This window comes from Schistocerca serialis, chromosome 1, assembly GCF_023864345.2.
Source record: "Schistocerca serialis cubense isolate TAMUIC-IGC-003099 chromosome 1, iqSchSeri2.2, whole genome shotgun sequence".
In the NCBI taxonomy this organism is placed as follows: domain Eukaryota; kingdom Metazoa; phylum Arthropoda; class Insecta; order Orthoptera; family Acrididae; genus Schistocerca; species Schistocerca serialis.
In genome coordinates this window covers 731192726-731210071 of record NC_064638.1, presented here as the reverse complement: position 1 = coordinate 731210071, position 17346 = coordinate 731192726, and the positions used below count along the sequence as shown (strand labels likewise).

Genomic DNA, 17346 nt, shown 5'->3' with positions numbered 1-17346 from the left:
CTCATCGCCGCCCCCCACCCACCCATCCACCCCTTCCCCCACCCTCCACCCACCCAAACATCTCATCAGAAAGCTTGATTTTGAAGGTTTACCATGGTGAAAGTAAAGGAAACACATTGTGCACATGGAAAGAGGATACCTGTGTGTTATATCTTTTGAAGTTGTCTTTATTTCATGATCACAATATAAGACTTCCAACTCTCAATCGTTTTCAGCAAAAATTGAGACTTCATCATTCCTCTGTAGCTTTTGGCAAATAATTAATTGTAATTCCACTTTAGCTTCACTTCACACATTCAGATTAAAATTTTCTTTTTATCCATAAAACATCATTTGAAATACGTGACTCAATTTCTTTGACATTTCTGTGGCTATTGTAGTTATTTAATTTATTGTAAGCCTCCCTTGATTATGAACAGCAATGCAGGTGAACTATTTGTGTTTAAACTGTTGATAAGATATTGCTGCAATGACTGCAATTGGTGTAGAAAGGAAAAAGTCTTCCAATCGTTGCTTGACAATTTCTCGATAAAGTGTCCAGTGTGCTGCAATATTATGAACTCTTATGTACTCAGACCCAGTCTCTCTTCCAGAATTTATGAATCTCGAAGTGCTATGTAACTGCATAGATCCATGTCAGACTGAAACACTATCCCATCTTCTAATGACAAGATTACTCAGAAATAATCTTAAAACCATTTTGGATGACTTTGGACGTCCAGCAGAGTTCAACATATGTGTTTGGAGTTTTCTAGATTTAAAGTCTGTTGACTTTAGGAATTGGAGTTCTTACTTTGTTCACTCATCTTTTTTCAGTGCAAACATGAATGGATTGTGTAATGAGACGCCAATATCCAATAATGTTAGCAGTGTTGATATTACTGGTGGAAGGTGTTGCAGATTGAGAGTTTGTTGGATGCCTTCTTAGCTTTGGCTACTTAGAGAACTTCCGCATGTTAGCAGGGGGAGGGTGTAGGTACTGCCAAGTGCAGAGTCAGTGAAGTGGCCTGTGTCTGTAGTGTAACTGCTAAGGCCGTCCGCCTGCAAAGGGGTCTAGCTTTGTAGTTGGGAACTTAACCCACTGAACCACCATGGCACATTTCTGTACAAACTATTAAGTTATTTATCAAATAAAACCTGTACTGAGCCAGAATTCTGTAGGAGAACCAAACAAAGAAAATACAGTGGCATCTGTGTTGTTCATTATTTAGGTTACAAATAATTTATTCGTAGATGAATTTGTTTGAATGATGCACGTGTTTGAATAATTATTGCAGATAGAAATTTATTTGAATATTGCCCATCTCTGCTTACCATTACAGCCTGTGTTTGCTTCCTCTTGTGGTATTGCAGTTAATATTACCGACTATAATAAGTCATATTAGTCAGTTTGGTTGATTTACTCAAGAGAGCCTACAGTGTAGCTGTATTGAAGTTTTTTGTTAATTATAAACAAATGTAATAATTATAATGAGTTGTCACACTCCTAAACATAAATCTTTTTCATTTGTTCTGTTTTAAATGTCTCAATTCTAGTGCAATTTTAGCAGCAGATTGAATGTGAGCATCATTTAATCAGCTGTTCTTTCACACAAATTTACAGTTACACAGCTGAATAAGTGCAACATTTCATATTCGGTTCTCACTTTAATTTTTGTTTCACTTGAACATAATTGGCCAGTATGGCAATACTTGGTGGATTTCAGGTATCAGCATACACTTTCTCTGTAGAAAACTTGGACAGTCAACAGCTAAAAAGAAATTCCACAAGGTGTACAACTTTGCTTTCACTGTTTTTTCCCCAAATTTGAGGCTTTAATGAAACAAATTGGTTACACATGTATCATTCAAAGTATTTTCCATCACTGGCCACTACTTTCTCCCATCTTTTGGGCATTGTACAAATCCCATGCTGAAAAAAATTGTTAATATTTTGAAGCGATCCACGAATCGATCCAATTTGTGACTTCATGAGATCGGAAGTGTTGCTCAGCCAGGCCATGCGCCATTGAATTAAACAGGTGATAGTCAGAGGAAGCAATGTCTGGAGAATACAGCGGGTGGCATAGGACTTCCCATTTTAATGTTTACAAGTACATTTTGACCTCTTTTGCAACATTGGGTCGAATGTTGTCATGCTGCAAAATCACTTTATCCTGCCTCTCGCTGTATCACGGCCCTTTGTCTTTCAATGCTCTGCTCAAACGCATTAATTGTGTTTGGTAATGAGCACTTGTGATTATTTCACTTGGTTTTAACACCTCATAGTACATGACGCAGAGCTGGTCCCTTCAAATCTTGGCACCGTGAATATTCTGTTTGGCTGTCGATGTGGAAGCATGGCCGGGATATCCCCATGATTTTTTGTGTTTAGGGTTATCATAATGAAACCATTTTTCGACCCCAGTCACAATGCGAAGCAGAAATCCCTTCCGTTTTTGCCTCTGAAGCAACTGTTAGCTAGCAAACAAACAAATGCTGTTCAACTTCTCTTGGTTTCATCTCACACGCCAAGTTCCTTCTTTCTGAATCATGCCCATAGCCTTGAGACATTTTGAAATGGCTTGCTTTGTAACTCCCATTAATCGTGCCATTACTTCTTGAATTTGATGCGAGTCTTCACTCAGCAATGTCTCCAATTCTGCATCTTTGGAAACATTCTCTCTTCCACCACTACGCCAGCTACGATGTTAAAATAATCGATCTTGAAATGTTGAAACCACTCGCAAGATGTTCTTTCACTAATAGTGTTCTTACCATACGTACTTGAGAGCATTCAATGAGACTCAGCCACTGCATTCTTGACATTGAAACAAAACAGTAACACCTCCCTCAAATGATGAGAATTAGGCTCATAAACTGTTATTTTCGGTCAAGAACAACTTTATGATGCAGACACAAATTGACTAATGTTTGAATGAGGTTATGTTGACCGAGGTCCCAGCTAACTGCCTGACGTCTGCGATCTGTTTCTTTTGACCGGTACTTCCCGTTGTCGCCACCTATCGGCAAACGGTGGGAGAAAAGTTGTACACCTTGTAATTGTAAATGTATTCCAGTTCTTGTGGGACCTATTAGTGACATATGTGGCGGTGAAGTTGTACAGAGTTCATGTTTTTTTTATCAATGTGGCAATGCCATTTGCCAATGGGCTTGCACTCAATGGGTGTGCATGTGTGTGACATCGAGTGAGGAAATTACTGGGCACATGTTGATGCTGTACAAACATTTTTGAACATGGATATTGTGCTCTACGTAGCATCTTCTGCAAAAAGTAGGGTATACTGTGTCATTATATGTAAATTGAAGGTGGAGAGAGGAAGCTGCATTGGGACATTATTTGTGGTGGTTACTGCACCTGTCTAGTAACCAGGACATCCTGGGTCCAAATCCTGGTCCGGTACAAATTTTCATTAGTAGCCACCAATGCCGCATAATGTCTCAGTCTAGCCGACAACAGTGATCCCTCCCCTTTCCTTTCCTTTCCTTTCCTCCCCTCCCCTCCCCTCCCCTCCCCTCCCCTCTCCACCTTCAATTTACATATAATATATAACAGCCGTGTATTGTGTGTGGTGTCTTTTGGACATGTCCAAAAGAACAGACACCACACATCAATGTGTACTATATCTTCTGTAATCTATTTAATGCTGTCTGTTCAGTACATTATTGTACATTTTTCTTTCTATTGTAAAGTTAATATTCACTTTGGGTTGCTCAGTAATTAATTTGTTTCTTCATGTTATAGGATTCCATCCAAAAGTATGTCTTATTTGTGACATTTAAAACACTGTCATATAGTACAAGAAGTCTTAGTGAAGAGTAATAATCCAGTATTTCAGAGTTTGATCCCCTGTCAGTTATGGAATTTCTCTGACATTAAATGTGAAAGTTACCTCTAACAAAATTTTGGATGTGAAAAATGCAGTGTTTCAACAGTGATCGATTTCACATTCCTACTTGCTAGCCCATTATTAAAATTTGTTAAACAAAGTGAATTCTTATGCTGTATGGTTACTATTATCTCTCTTGTTTCCATATAAATTTTATAATTCAGTTTTTATAAGGTCTCATTGTGTTAAGAATTATTCTGTGTCATAGTGTCTTGAGTGATTGAACAGAAGCCCAATAGATTAAAAAGTTGATAAATTTAATGTTGATCTGTAAGTCTCTTACTGGTCATGAACTGGTACATGTATTGGAGGAAGGCTCTATTAAGGTATAACCGACCTTCAGATTGACCGACCCCTCCTTTTTTACTCTTTATTTCTGATTGCTCTCTGCATTCAGACATCCATTCATTTTACATAGTAATGCATTTATCATGTTTTATGTCAGTGATTATGATAATCGCTTGCTATTTTACTTATATATATTATTGTAAAGCATGAGCTCTATCGCCTCTGCAACATCGCATATCATTTGCAGAATTTCCTGTTGAAATTTGTGTTTTGTATTTTCCAATCACAAATATTTATCAATTCACATTATTTCCGCTTTGTTGGCTTTTCCAATTCCTTTCACTTATTCAACTCTAAGACTTTTATATTATTGTTTTTGTATCATCTTAATTTGTAGTAAATCATTTAAGAATTACTTTTTTCCCCTTTCCATGAACAGAGTTTTCTTTTTAACTCATGTGCACTCTTGTGTTTTGTATGCTCAGTCAGTATGTCAGTATGTCAGTGATTATGATAATCGCTTGCTATTTTACTTATATATATTATTGTAAAGCATGAGCTCTATCGCCTCTGCAACATCGCATATCATTTGCAGAATTTCCTGTTGAAATTTGTGTTTTGTATTTTCCAATCACAAATATTTATCAATTCACATTATTTCCGCTTTGTTGGCTTTTCCAATTCCTTTCACTTATTCAACTCTAAGACTTTTATATTATTGTTTTTGTATCATCTTAATTTGTAGTAAATCATTTAAGAATTACTTTTTTCCCCTTTCCATGAACAGAGTTTTCTTTTTAACTCATGTGCACTCTTGTGTTTTGTATGCTCAGCATACATCAACTTTAAAACAATGCAATTTCACAGGTGGGACTTGGACAGTTGCACTACCAAGGAGGTCGTGGAGTACAACAGGATCATCAGAAGGCTCTACAATACTTCACACAAGCAGCAGAAGCTGGAAACCCTGTTGCAATGGCCTTTCTAGGCAAGGTGAGCTGTGGAAAGGTCAACACAGTGCTGTGTCTGAGTTCTTTGGAGTGCTGCTTGTATGAAGATAGTGGACAGTAACAGTGTAATTCCAGTACTCATTATTTTTATGAGAGATATATATTGAGTATATTTTCAAAATCTGTGCACTCTTTTATTCACACTCATTAATGGAACGAAGTATTCAAACTAGAGTATGTGAACCTCATTTGTCTGTTACTGATTCTTCTTTACAGATCTACTTCGAGGGCAGTGACATAGTGAAGCAGGATAATGAAACTGCATTAAAGTACTTCAAGAAAGCTGCTGAACTAAACAACCCTGTTGGTTTAAGTGGTCTGGGACTGATGTACCTACATGGAAAGGGAGTGGAAAAGGATTTGGCTAAAGCTTTCAAGTATTTTTCTCAGGCAGCTGACCAGGGATGGGTTGATGGACAGCTGCAACTTGGAAACATGTACTTCCGTAAGAAGAAAAATGTATTTACTTTCTAATAGTCTTAAACACACTAAACCATTTGCCCATACTCATATTAGAAGTGAGAGAGCCAATCAGATATCAAAATGGCTTTATAAATTAACACACACAATTTTGTCATTGATTCTTAAACAGTAGAACATTGGCAGAAACCTGTCTATGAACTTGAACACTGTATTATTGTTTCTGTGGGGTGCATTTCAGAGGCTGAGGTTCATTCAGTTAGCTCACTACTGAAGTCTAAAAGTAATTAGTCACATGCAAAATGTGAAATAGGTTTTATCAAAGCAAAAATATGGATGGTGTCTGTGAAATGTGGAGGATATATACAGGGTGTTTATAAATGAATATAGGGGGTTTTAACGCTTTATAATATTTATTACATTAAACTTACAGTTATAGATGATATGTTAAATGAAAGAGCAACTCACCGTTTTACCAAGAACCTTATTAATGTTCAATGTGAGCACCATTTGTCACATTGCACACATCTAGTCTATAGCAGAGTTCTTCCCAAATGTTGGTAAGTCTGTCTTCAGTGATTGTAGCAACAGCTGCTTCAGTCCAGTTTCTTAATTCAGGCAGATCTGCTGGTAGCAGAGGCATGTACACACGATCCTTGATGAAGCCCCAAAGGAAAAAATCACGTGGCGCTAGGTCGGGTGAATGTGGGGGCCATGCGAAGCAAGCCCTAGATAGGCTGCAAGGGGCGCAATCCCAATGACAGGGTTGCCTTGCATGGCCTCCACGTTCACCCAACCTAACGCGATGCGATTTTTTTCCGTTGGAGCTTCATCAAGGATCGTGTGTATGTGCCTCCACTACCAGCAGACCTCCCTGAATTAAGAAACCGGATTGCAGCAGCTGTTGCTACAATCACACTATACAGGGCTATTACAAATGATTGAAGCGATTTCATAAATTCACTGTAGCTCCATTCATTGACATATGGTCACGACACACTACAGATACGTAGAAAAACTCATAAAGTTTTGTTCGGCTGAAGCCGCACTTCAGGTTTCTGCCGCCAGAGCGCTCGAGAGCGCAGTGAGACAAAATGGCGACAGGAGCCGAGAAAGCGTGTGTCGTGCTTGAAATGCACTCACATCAGTCAGTCATAACAGTGCAACGACACTTCAGGACGAAGTTCAACAAAGATCCACCAACTGCTAACTCCATTCGGCGATGGTATGCGCAGTTTAAAGCTTCTGGATGCCTCTGTAAGGGGAAATGAACAGGTCGGCCTGCAGTGAGCGAAGAAACGGTTGAACGCGTGCGGGCAAGTTTCACGCGTAGCCCGCGGAAGTCAACAAGTAAAGCAAGCAGGGAGCTAAACGTACCACAGCCGACGGTTTGGAAAACCTTAGGGAAAAGGCTAAAGCAGAAGCCTTACTGTTTACAATTGCTACAAGCCCTGACACCCGATGACAAAGTCAAACGCTTTGAATTTTTGGCGCGGTTGCAACAGCTCATGGAAGAGGATGCGTTCAGTGGGAAACTTGTTTTCAGTGATGAAGCAACATTTTTTCTTAATGGTGAAGTGAACAGACACAATGTGTGAATCTGGGCGGTAGAGAATCCTCACACATTCGTGTAGCAAATTTACAATTCACCAAAAGTTAACGTGTTTTGTGCAATCTCACGGTTTAAAGGTTACGGCCCCTTTTTCTTCTGCGAAAAAAACGTTACAGGACACGTGTATCTGGACATGCTGGAAAATTGGCTCATGCCACAACTGGAGACCGACAGCGCCGACTTCATCTTTCAACAGGATGGTGCTCCACCGCACTTCCATCATGATATTCGGCATTTCTTAAACAGGAGATTGGAAAACCGATGGATCGGTTGTGGTGGAGATCATGATCAGCAATTCATGTCATGGCCTCCACGCTCTCCCGAGTTAACCCCATGCGATTTCTTTCTGTGGGGTTATGTGAAAGATTCAGTGTTTAAACCTCCTCTACCAAGAAACATGCCAGAATTGCGAGCTCGCATCAACGATGCTTTCGAACTCATTGATGGGGACATGCTGCTCCGAGTGTGGGAGGAACTTGATTATCGGCTTGATGTCTGCCGAATCGCTAAAAGGGGCACATATCGAACATTTGTGAATGCCTAAAAAAACTTTTTTGAGTTTTTGTATGTGTGTGCAAAGCATTGTGAAAATATCTCAAATAATAAAGTTATTGTAGAGCTGTGAAGTCGCTTCAATCATTTGTAATAACCCTGTATATATAAACAAAGATGATGTAACTTACCAAACGAAAGCGTTGGTATGTTGATAGACACACAAACACACACACATAAAATTCGAGCTTTCGCAACCTGAGGTTGCTTCATCAGGAAAGAGGGAAGGAGAGGGAAAGACGAAAGAATGTGGGTTTTAAGGGAGAGGGTAAGGAATCATTCCAATCCCGGGAGTGGAAAGACTTGCCTTAGGGGTGCACACACACACACACACACACACACACACACAAACACACACACATATATACAGACACAAGCAGACATATTTAAAGGCAAAGAGTTTGGGCAGAGATGTCAGTCAAGGCGGAAATGCAGAGGCAAAGATGTTGAATGACAGGTGAGGTATGAGTGGCGGCAACTTGAAATTAGTGGAGGTTGAGGCCTGGTGGATAATGGCAAGAGAGGATATATTGAAGGGCAAGTTCCCATCTCTGGAGTTCTGATAGGTTGGTGTTAGTGCGAAGTATCCAGCTAACCCGGACGGTGTAACACTGTGCCAAGATGTGCTGGCCGTGCACCAAGGCATGTTTAGCTACAGGGTGATCCTCCTTACCAACAAACACTGTCTGCCTGTGTCCATTCATGCGAATGGGCAGTTTGTTGCTGGTCATTCCCACACAGTAGAAAGCGTCACAGTGTAGGCAGGTCAGTTGGTAAATCACGTGGGTGCTTTCACACGTGGCTCTTCCTTTGATCGTGTACACCTTCCAGGTTACAGGACTGGAATAGATGGTGGTGGTGGGAGGGTGCATGGGACAGGTTTTACACCAGGGGTAGGAGCCAGAGGGTAGGGAAGGTGGTTCGGGGATTTCATATGGATGAACGAAGAGGTTACGAAGGTTAGGTGGACGGCAGAAAGACACTCTTGGTGGAGTGGGAAGGATTTCATGAAGGATGGATCTCATTTCGGGGCAGGATTTGAGGAAGTCGTATCCCTGCTGGAGAGCCACATTTAGAGTCTGATCCAGTCCCGGGAAGTATCCTGTCACAAGTGGGGCGCTTTTGGGGTTCTTCTGTGAGAGGTTCTGGGTTTGAGGGGATGAGGAAGTGGCTCTGGTTATTTGCTTCTGTACCAGGTCGGGAGGGTAGTTGCGGGATGCGAAAGCTGTTTTCAGGTTGTTGGTGTAATGGTTCAGGGATTCAGGACTGGAGCAGATTCGTTTGCCACGAAGGCCTAGGCTGTAGGGAAGGGACCGTTTGATATGGAATGGGTGGCAGCTGTCATAATGGAGGTACTGTTGCTTGTTGGTGGGTTTGATGTGGACAGATGTGTGAAGCTGGCCATTGGACAGATGGAGGTCAATGTCAAGGAAAGTGGCATGGGATTTGTAGTAGGACCAGGTGAATCTGATGGAACCAAAGGAGTTGAGGTTGGAGAGGAAATTCTGGAGTTGTTCTTCACTGTGAGTCCAGATCATGAAGATGTCATCAATAAATCTGTACCAAACTTTGGGTTGGCAGGCCTGGGTCACCAAGAAGGCTTCCTCTAAGCGACCCATAAATAGGTTGGCATATGAGGGGGCCATCCTGGTACCCATGGCTGTTCCCTTTAATTGTTGGTATGACTGGCCTTCAAAAGTGAAGAAGTTGTGAGTCAGGATGAAGCTGGCTAAGGTAATGAGGAAAGAGGTTTTAGGTAGGGTGGCAGGTGATCGGCGTGAAAGGAAGTGCTCCATTGCAGCGAGGCCCTGGATGTGCAGGATATTTGTGTATAGAGAAGTGGCATCAATGGTTACAAGGATGGTTTCCGGGGGTAACAGACTGGGTAAGGATTCCAGGCGTTCGAGAAAGTGGTTGGTGTCTTTGATGAAGGATGGGAGACTGCATGTAATGGGTTGAAGGTGTTGATCTACGTAGGCAGAGATACGTTCTGTAGGGGCTTGGTAACCAGCTACAATGGGGCGGCTGGGATGATTGGGTTTGTGAATTTTAGGAAGAAGGTAGGGGTGCGGGGTGTCGGTGGGGTCAGGAGGTTGATGGAGTCAGGTGAAAGGTTTTGTAGGGGGTCTAAGGTTCTGTGGATTCCTTGAAGCTCCGCCTGGACATCAGGAATGGGATTACCTTGGCAAACTTTGTATGTAGTGTTGTCTGAAAGCTGACGCAGTCCCTCAGCCACAAACGCCCGACGATCAAGTACCACGGTCGTGGAACCCTTGTCAGCCGGAAGAATGATGATGGATCGGTCAGCCTTCAGATCACGGATAGCCTGGGCTTTGGCTGTGATGATGTTGGGAGTAGGATTAAGGTTTTTCAAGAAATATTGAGAGGCAAGGCTGGAAGTGAGAAATTCCTGGAAGGTTTGGAGAGGGTGATTTTGAGGAAGAGGAGCTGGGTCCTGCTGTGATGGAGGACGGAACTGTTCCAGGCAGGGCTCAATTTGGATAGTGTCTTGGGAAGTTGGATCATTAGGAGTAGGATCAGGATTATTTTTCTTCATGGCAAAGTGATATTTCCAGCAGAGTCTACGAGTGTAGGACAGTAAATTTTTGACAAGGGCAGTTTGGTTGACTCTGGGAGTGGGGCTGAAGGTGAGGCCTTTGGATAGGACAGAGGTTTCGGATTGGGAGAGAGGTTTGGAGGAAAGGTTAACTACTGAATTGGGGTGTTGTGGTTCCAAATTGTGTTGACTAGAGTTTTGAGGTGTTGGGGGGAGTGGAGCTGGAAGTGGGAGATTGAGTAGATGGGAGAGACTGGGTCTGTGTGCAATGAGAGGAGGTTGAGGTTTGTTGGAAAGGTTGTGGAGGGTGAGTGAGTTGCCTTTCCGGAGGTGGGAAACCAGGAGATTGGATAGTTTTTTTGAGGTGGAGGGTGGTATGCTGTTCTAATTTGCGGTTGGCCTGTAGGAGGATGCTCTGAATAGCCGGTGTGGATGTGGGAGAGGAAAGAATGAGGACTTTGATTAGGGATAGGAGTTGACGGGTGTGTTCATTGGCTGAGTCGATGTGTAGGTGAAGGATTAGGCGGGTGAGGGCTATGGATTGTGCAGTTTGGAGTTGGTATAGGGACTGATGGAAAGAAAGATTACAGCCAGAGATGGGAACTTTAAGTGTGAGGCCTTTGGGGGTAATGCCAAATGTCAGATAAGCCTGAGTAAATAAAATATGGGAGCGTAATCTGGCTAGGGTGAAGGCGTGTTTGTGGAGGGAATGTAAATAAAATTTAATGGGGTCATTGTTGGGATGTTGTGAGAGTGACATGGTATTAGAAGGTGGAAAGGGTAACATGAGACTAAAGTGAAAATAAAAATATATGGGGAGAGATAAAGGTGTGAAAAAAGTCGAAAAAGTGTTGGTTTGAGATGAGCTATGTTGATCCTGTGCTGAATTTAGGTTGGTGAACAACGATGTGTACAAAGGTTAGGTAGTTGTGTTGCCTCCAAAACACGTTAAAGGGTGGAGAAATTCAGGAAAATTTTGAAAAAACTGCATGTAAATGTATTCAAATGACTGTTTATGTGCTGGCAGATTATGAAAATGAGGCTAACAATTGTCTGACGGAGAAATAATAACGTTTAAACCTGTGGGAAGCTGCTAAAAAATGATCGGTTTTGTGGAAAAAATCCGGAATGGAAATAAAACGAAAGTTGTTGGAAATAGCTGAAATGGTTGTTTAATGGGTGAAAGGAACTGAAGCTGTGAAATAGTATTCACGAGGTTACACTAAATGTTTGTAAACTGGGAACAGTGGATTTTATAGCAGCGGTAATGTTGAAAGCGTTAAAATTTTTTTTAGGTTATGGTTTGGAAGTAAATTACGTATTATTGAGTATATATAGGCAGGATAAAATGTATGGTAGATTACGGAAAAAAGGGAAGATGAATACAAAGTTAAACTGCTTGTACAAACAAAAAGAGAAAGTAAAATGACAGAAAAGATTTCGAAATGCAACAGTGACAATAACAAACGTAATTGTTGGGTTCATATTAATGATATGAATAAAATAGAAAGAAACATTCCATATGGGAAAAATATATTAAAAACAAAAATTCCATGACTTACCAAACGGGAAAGTGCTGGTAGATAGACACAATAAAATAACACACACACACAAAATTTCAAGCTTTCGCAACCAACGGTTGCTTCGTCAGGAAAGAGGGAAGGAGAGGGAAAGACCCACATCCTTTCGTCTCCCATCTTTCATCAAAGATACCAACCACTTTCTCGAACGCCTGGAATCCTTACCCAGTCTGTTACCCCCGGAAACCATCCTTGTAACCATTGACGCCACTTCCCTATACACAAATATCCTGCACATCCAGGGCCTCGCTACAATGGAGCACTTCCTTTCACGCCGATCACCTGCCATCCTACCTAAAACCTCTTTCCTCATTACCTTTGCCAGCTTCATCCTGACTCACAACTTCTTCAATTTTGAAGGCCAGTCATACCAACAATTAAAGGGAACAGCCATGGGTACCAGGATGGCCCCCTCGTATGCCAACTTATTTATGGGTCGCTTAGAGGAAGCCTTCTTGGTGACCCAGGCCTGCCAACCCAAAGTTTGGTACAGATTTATTGATGACCTCTTCATGATCTGGACTCACAGTGAAGAACAACTCCAGAATTTCCTCTCCAACCTCAACTCCTTTGGTTCCATCAGATTCACCTGGTCCTACTCCAAAACCCATGCCACTTTCCTTGACATTGACCTCCATCTGTCCAATGGCCAGCTTCACACATCTGTCCACATCAAACCCACCAACAAGCAACAGTACCTCCATTATGACAGCTGCCACCCATTCCATATCAAACGGTCCCTTCCCTACAGCCTAGGCCTTCGTGGCAAACGAATCTGCTCCAGTCCTGAATCCCTGAACCATTACACCAACAACCTGAAAACAGCTTTCGCATCCCGCAACTACCCTCCCGACCTGGTACAGAAGCAAATAACCAGAGCCACTTCCTCATCCCCTCAAACCCAGAACCTCTCACAGAAGAACCCCAAAAGCGCCCCACTTGTGACAGGATACTTCCCGGAACTGGATCAGACTCTGAATGTGGCTCTTCAGCAGGGATACAACTTTCTCAAATCCTGCCCCAAAATGAGATCCATCCTTCATGAAATCCTCTCCACTCTACCAGGAGTGTCTTTCCGCCGTCCACCTAACTTTCATAACCTCTTCGTTCATCCCTATGAAATCCCCAAACCACCTTCCCTACCCTCTGGCTCCTACCCTTGTAACCGCCCCTGGTGTAAAACCTTCCCATGCACCCTCCCACCACCACCTACTCCAGTCCTGTAACCCGTAAGGTGTACATGATCGAAGGCAGAGCCACGTGTGAAAGCACCCACGTGATTTACCAACTGACCTGCCTACACTGTGACGCTTTCTACTATGTGGGAATGACCAGCAACAAACTGCCCATTCGCATGAATGGACACAGGCAGACAGTGTTTGTTGGTAAGGAGGATCACCCTGTAGCTAAACATGCCTTGGTGCACGGCCTGCACATCTTGGCACAGTATTACACCGTCCGGTTTATCTGGATACTTCCCACTAACACCAACCTGTCAGAACTCCGGAGATAGGAACTTGCCCTTCAATATATCCTCTCTTCCCGTTATCCACCAGGCCTCAACCTCCACTAATTTCAACATCTTTGCCTCTGCACTTCCGCCTTGACTGACATCTCTGCCCAAACTCTTTGCCTTTAAATATGTCTGCTTGTGTCTGTCTGTCTGTGTGCGTGTGTGTCCTTTTTTCCCCCTAAGGCAAGTCTTTCCGCTCCCAGGATTGGAATGATTCCTTACCCTCTCCCTTAAAACCCACATCCTTTCGTTTTTCCCTCTCCTTCCCTCTTTCCTGATGAAGCAACCGTTGGTTGCGAAAGCTTGAATTTTGTGTGTGTGTTTGTGTTTGTTTGTGTGTCTATCGACCTGCCAGCGCTTTCGTTTGGTAAGTCACATAATCTTTGTTTTTAGATATATTTTTCCCACGTGGAATATTTCGGGGGGGGAGGGGGGGGAGATGTGTGGTGTTGGGAAAAGGGAAGGGGGGGGGGGGTCACGAACACTGGCTAATAGACAGCAGCTAGCAGTTTGGATAAGGATTAATGTAAAAAGTGGGAAGCTATAGATTGTCATTGGAGATGAACCTAAGGTAGAACTGGAGAACTCATTTTTATGATTAGTAGCAATCTATCCTTTCTATAATACTGTTGATAGTGCAACCTGGACTTTCCATTGTTTGGAAATAAAATTTAAAGTATCATCACTGGAGAAGGATGGGAGGAAAGTTGGAGAACATGATCTTACTGACAGGCAGCAACTCTTGGCACGTTTCTACTTGGACACATTGTTGCTCAGAATATGGTTGGCGTTGACAAATAAAGCAGGTGGCCTCATTTTCAGAATGGAATATATGCATGCACACACAGCCATCTAGTGGGAGGACAGCGGCAATCTCTAGTAGCAAATTGTAAATTGAACTGTTGTGTTACACAGAGAAGTGATGACACCCAGACGTTTTATGATACCAGTAAGCCTGAGAATAGCATGGATATTTCCAACCTCAGTTGTTGCTTGTAATTAAGTTGGTGGTAGCTGTTTGGAGGGAAAGTGCCAAGAACTGCAGTGGAGCATTTGAAAATTGATTATCTTAAACTACACAATGAATGATAAGTTAAATTAATATACATTTTTTAAAAAATATAATCCTACTAAATACGTTGTAAATGTTTAAGAGTCTGTTGCTGAGTATTCTCTAGCAGAATTATAGTCTGTAGGTGTTTATTCTTATGATGGTGTATGTACACAGAGTAAAATTTTTGTCATGCTGAAACACTCTGTCAGTAATAAATATTCCATTTTTTGAGGAATTTCTGATCCTATAAATGAAATGCTCATAGTATTACACTGTTAGAAGCATTGTATGAAAATACTCCTTTTTGCAAACGATGTCCTGATCATTGACGAGCAATTTTAAATTTTCTGCTAATGATCAGCATATATTCAGACAAGAATAAAATCCATTTTTCCTGAATTCTGTATTTTGTTTTACTTTCTTATCTCCCCCCCCCCTCCCCCCAACACTATTTCTGCTCCTCCTCTTCTTATTCCCCAGGATAGGACACTTCTTTTTAACCATATTCAGTTTGGATACTCCCATATTTCATATGACAGACTGACGATGAAAATCATAAAAATCAAAGATGTGGCTTGTACATGGATGGACAGAAATTATGAGATGTGCTGATGAAAGCTTACAGGTGCAACTACTGGCTGGCCTGATGTCCATTAGTGAACCAAAGTGTCTTAAGTGTTTTGCCACGTTCATAAATTAGTGCTTCAAATACAAGTAGCCTGATGTCTCCATTGATAGTTAATGTTTCCTATCATCACTAATGGGAAGTGATATTTCTGTATCTAGAAATTTTACATTGATATGAGTTAAGAGGTAGAAGCTTATTTTAAGATGTTTGAAAAAATAAAAAAATAAATAAAAAACTGTTAAAGAAAGGTAATGCATTTGAAATGATGTTGGAAAAGGAGAAACAAGTGAATAGTGACTTGTATATGAGGAAATTTTTGAGTTTATATACAGTACGTCTGAAGTCACTGGGCTGTTGTGTTACAAAAATATTCTTCAGAAAATCAAAGTTAGAAATTATTGTCTATAAGACACATGCCACACTTACTTATGTGACCATATTTGGCACTAGTTTTTTAAGTGCAAAATAATAGTTATCCTTACTCATGCAGTAACATTACAATAGTTTGATATAACTTATTTAATTTTTATTAATCTTATCACAGGAGGCCTAGGAGTGCGTCGTGATTACAAGTTGGCGAATAAATACTTCAGTCTTGCATCACAGTCTGGTCACATTCTTGCGTTCTACAATCTGGCACAGATGCATGCGACGGGAACCGGTTTAATGCGGTCATGTCCAACAGCTGTTGAGGTGAGATGTTAAAATGTTGAGTTTTATTCCTTACTGAAACTGCGTAACTGTAGCCTCTGATTTTAAATTGGATGTTGATAAATTTAGTTAGTGAAATTTCAGATGTTTCCAAATGAATAGTTATATCTATTTGTCTATTGTATTTTTATTTTAGCTTTTCAAAAACGTCGCAGAAAGGGGAAAGTGGGGTGAGAAATTAATGGAAGCACACAATCACTACCGAGAAGGTAGATATGATGAGGCATTTGTTACATATGCATTACTGGCAGAACTTGGTTATGAGGTTGCACAAAGTAATGCGGCCTTCTTATTGGACAGAGGTGAGTCCCTTTAATTCATAAAGTGTATAGTGCTAAAGATGAAATGGCAGTGAGTCACCTCTTTCTCAGAGTTGTCTTGATCAAAAAAGTTTCAAAATCTGGTTTGAAAAAAAATTGTGCTGGAAATACTTTACAAACGAGAATTAGATTTTCAATATCAAATTATTAAGTAACTTCTACAATGAGGTTACAGCTTCAATTATATTCCACCAAGAGCATGAAAATTAAGAATTAAACGATATATTAGCCCATTTTTCATGCTGCTTTGAAAGAGATTTCTTTATCACATAATTGGAATGCACTGGAACCATTATCAAAATAAAGATGATGATTTTATTTTACCAGGACAGCACTGGTTCTCTAACAAAGAACAACTGAATGAAAGAGCTAGTGTAAGAAAATGAAGAAATTAATAATAGTAATGTGAAGACACAAGATAATAACAATAGCTTGAAGTTCATTTGTTAAATAAATGTTGTGTTCAAAATTAAAGATCCAATTAGCTTTAAACATGGAATCTATAATCAATGTATATTGCAAGTTAGACAACTTAGTTGAACATAACAACCAAACATTATGATTTTCGCAATGTGTACTACAAAGATGCATGTTAGGAAGAACGTCAAGGGGCAGAAAGACAGGAAAAAAGAAGAGATACAGAAGTTGAATGATAGCAATAGTTAAGAAATCCAAACGGTGGGTTATGAACCATTGAAATATGTAGAAGATGGATTAATATGATTATAATCAGGACATTCTTGGTTGTCTGAAGTTATAAAACAAAAAAGTGGAGAAAACTAGCACGGTTCCTGTGTAAAGGAGCTAGGTCAGTTTCTTTTCCTATTCTCTCTGAACCTGAGCTTGTGCTGTCGCTCTTTATGACCTCATTGTCAACAAGACATTAAACCCTACTCATCCCATTTCCATATTGCCTGATCAAAAAAGATAGATTTCTTTTGCTGTTATTAGGGTACAAGATGCTGTCTCCTCATTGGAGAGTTTCAACTTATGATACTCAATAGCCCTACATCAAAGATTGTGAGCGTAAAAACAAAACTGGTGCATTCTGTACATTTATGATATGTCTTCATAAAAAGTCTGTTAAAAAAATTCAAAACTTTGTCCACAAATTTTTTCTGCTCTTACCTTCTACTTGTCGTGCATGGTATCCTTCAAAATACTCTCCGCCACAATTGATACTTCGCTCTCAATGCTGTTTCCACTTCTGG

The 17346-nt window shown here is 40.8% G+C and overlaps 1 protein-coding gene across 1 annotated transcript in view; it reads left to right on the top strand.

Moving 5' to 3' along the window:
• Positions 1 to 17346, top strand: part of LOC126481626 (protein sel-1 homolog 1-like) — a 94526-nt gene that overhangs the window by 69073 nt on the left and 8107 nt on the right. Inside the window, exons 5-8 of the mRNA XM_050105519.1 lie at positions 5046 to 5171; positions 5405 to 5633; positions 15649 to 15797; positions 15952 to 16117. Coding sequence (XP_049961476.1) covers positions 5046 to 5171; positions 5405 to 5633; positions 15649 to 15797; positions 15952 to 16117 — 670 coding nt within the window. The remainder of the gene's footprint in view (positions 1 to 5045; positions 5172 to 5404; positions 5634 to 15648; positions 15798 to 15951; positions 16118 to 17346) is intronic.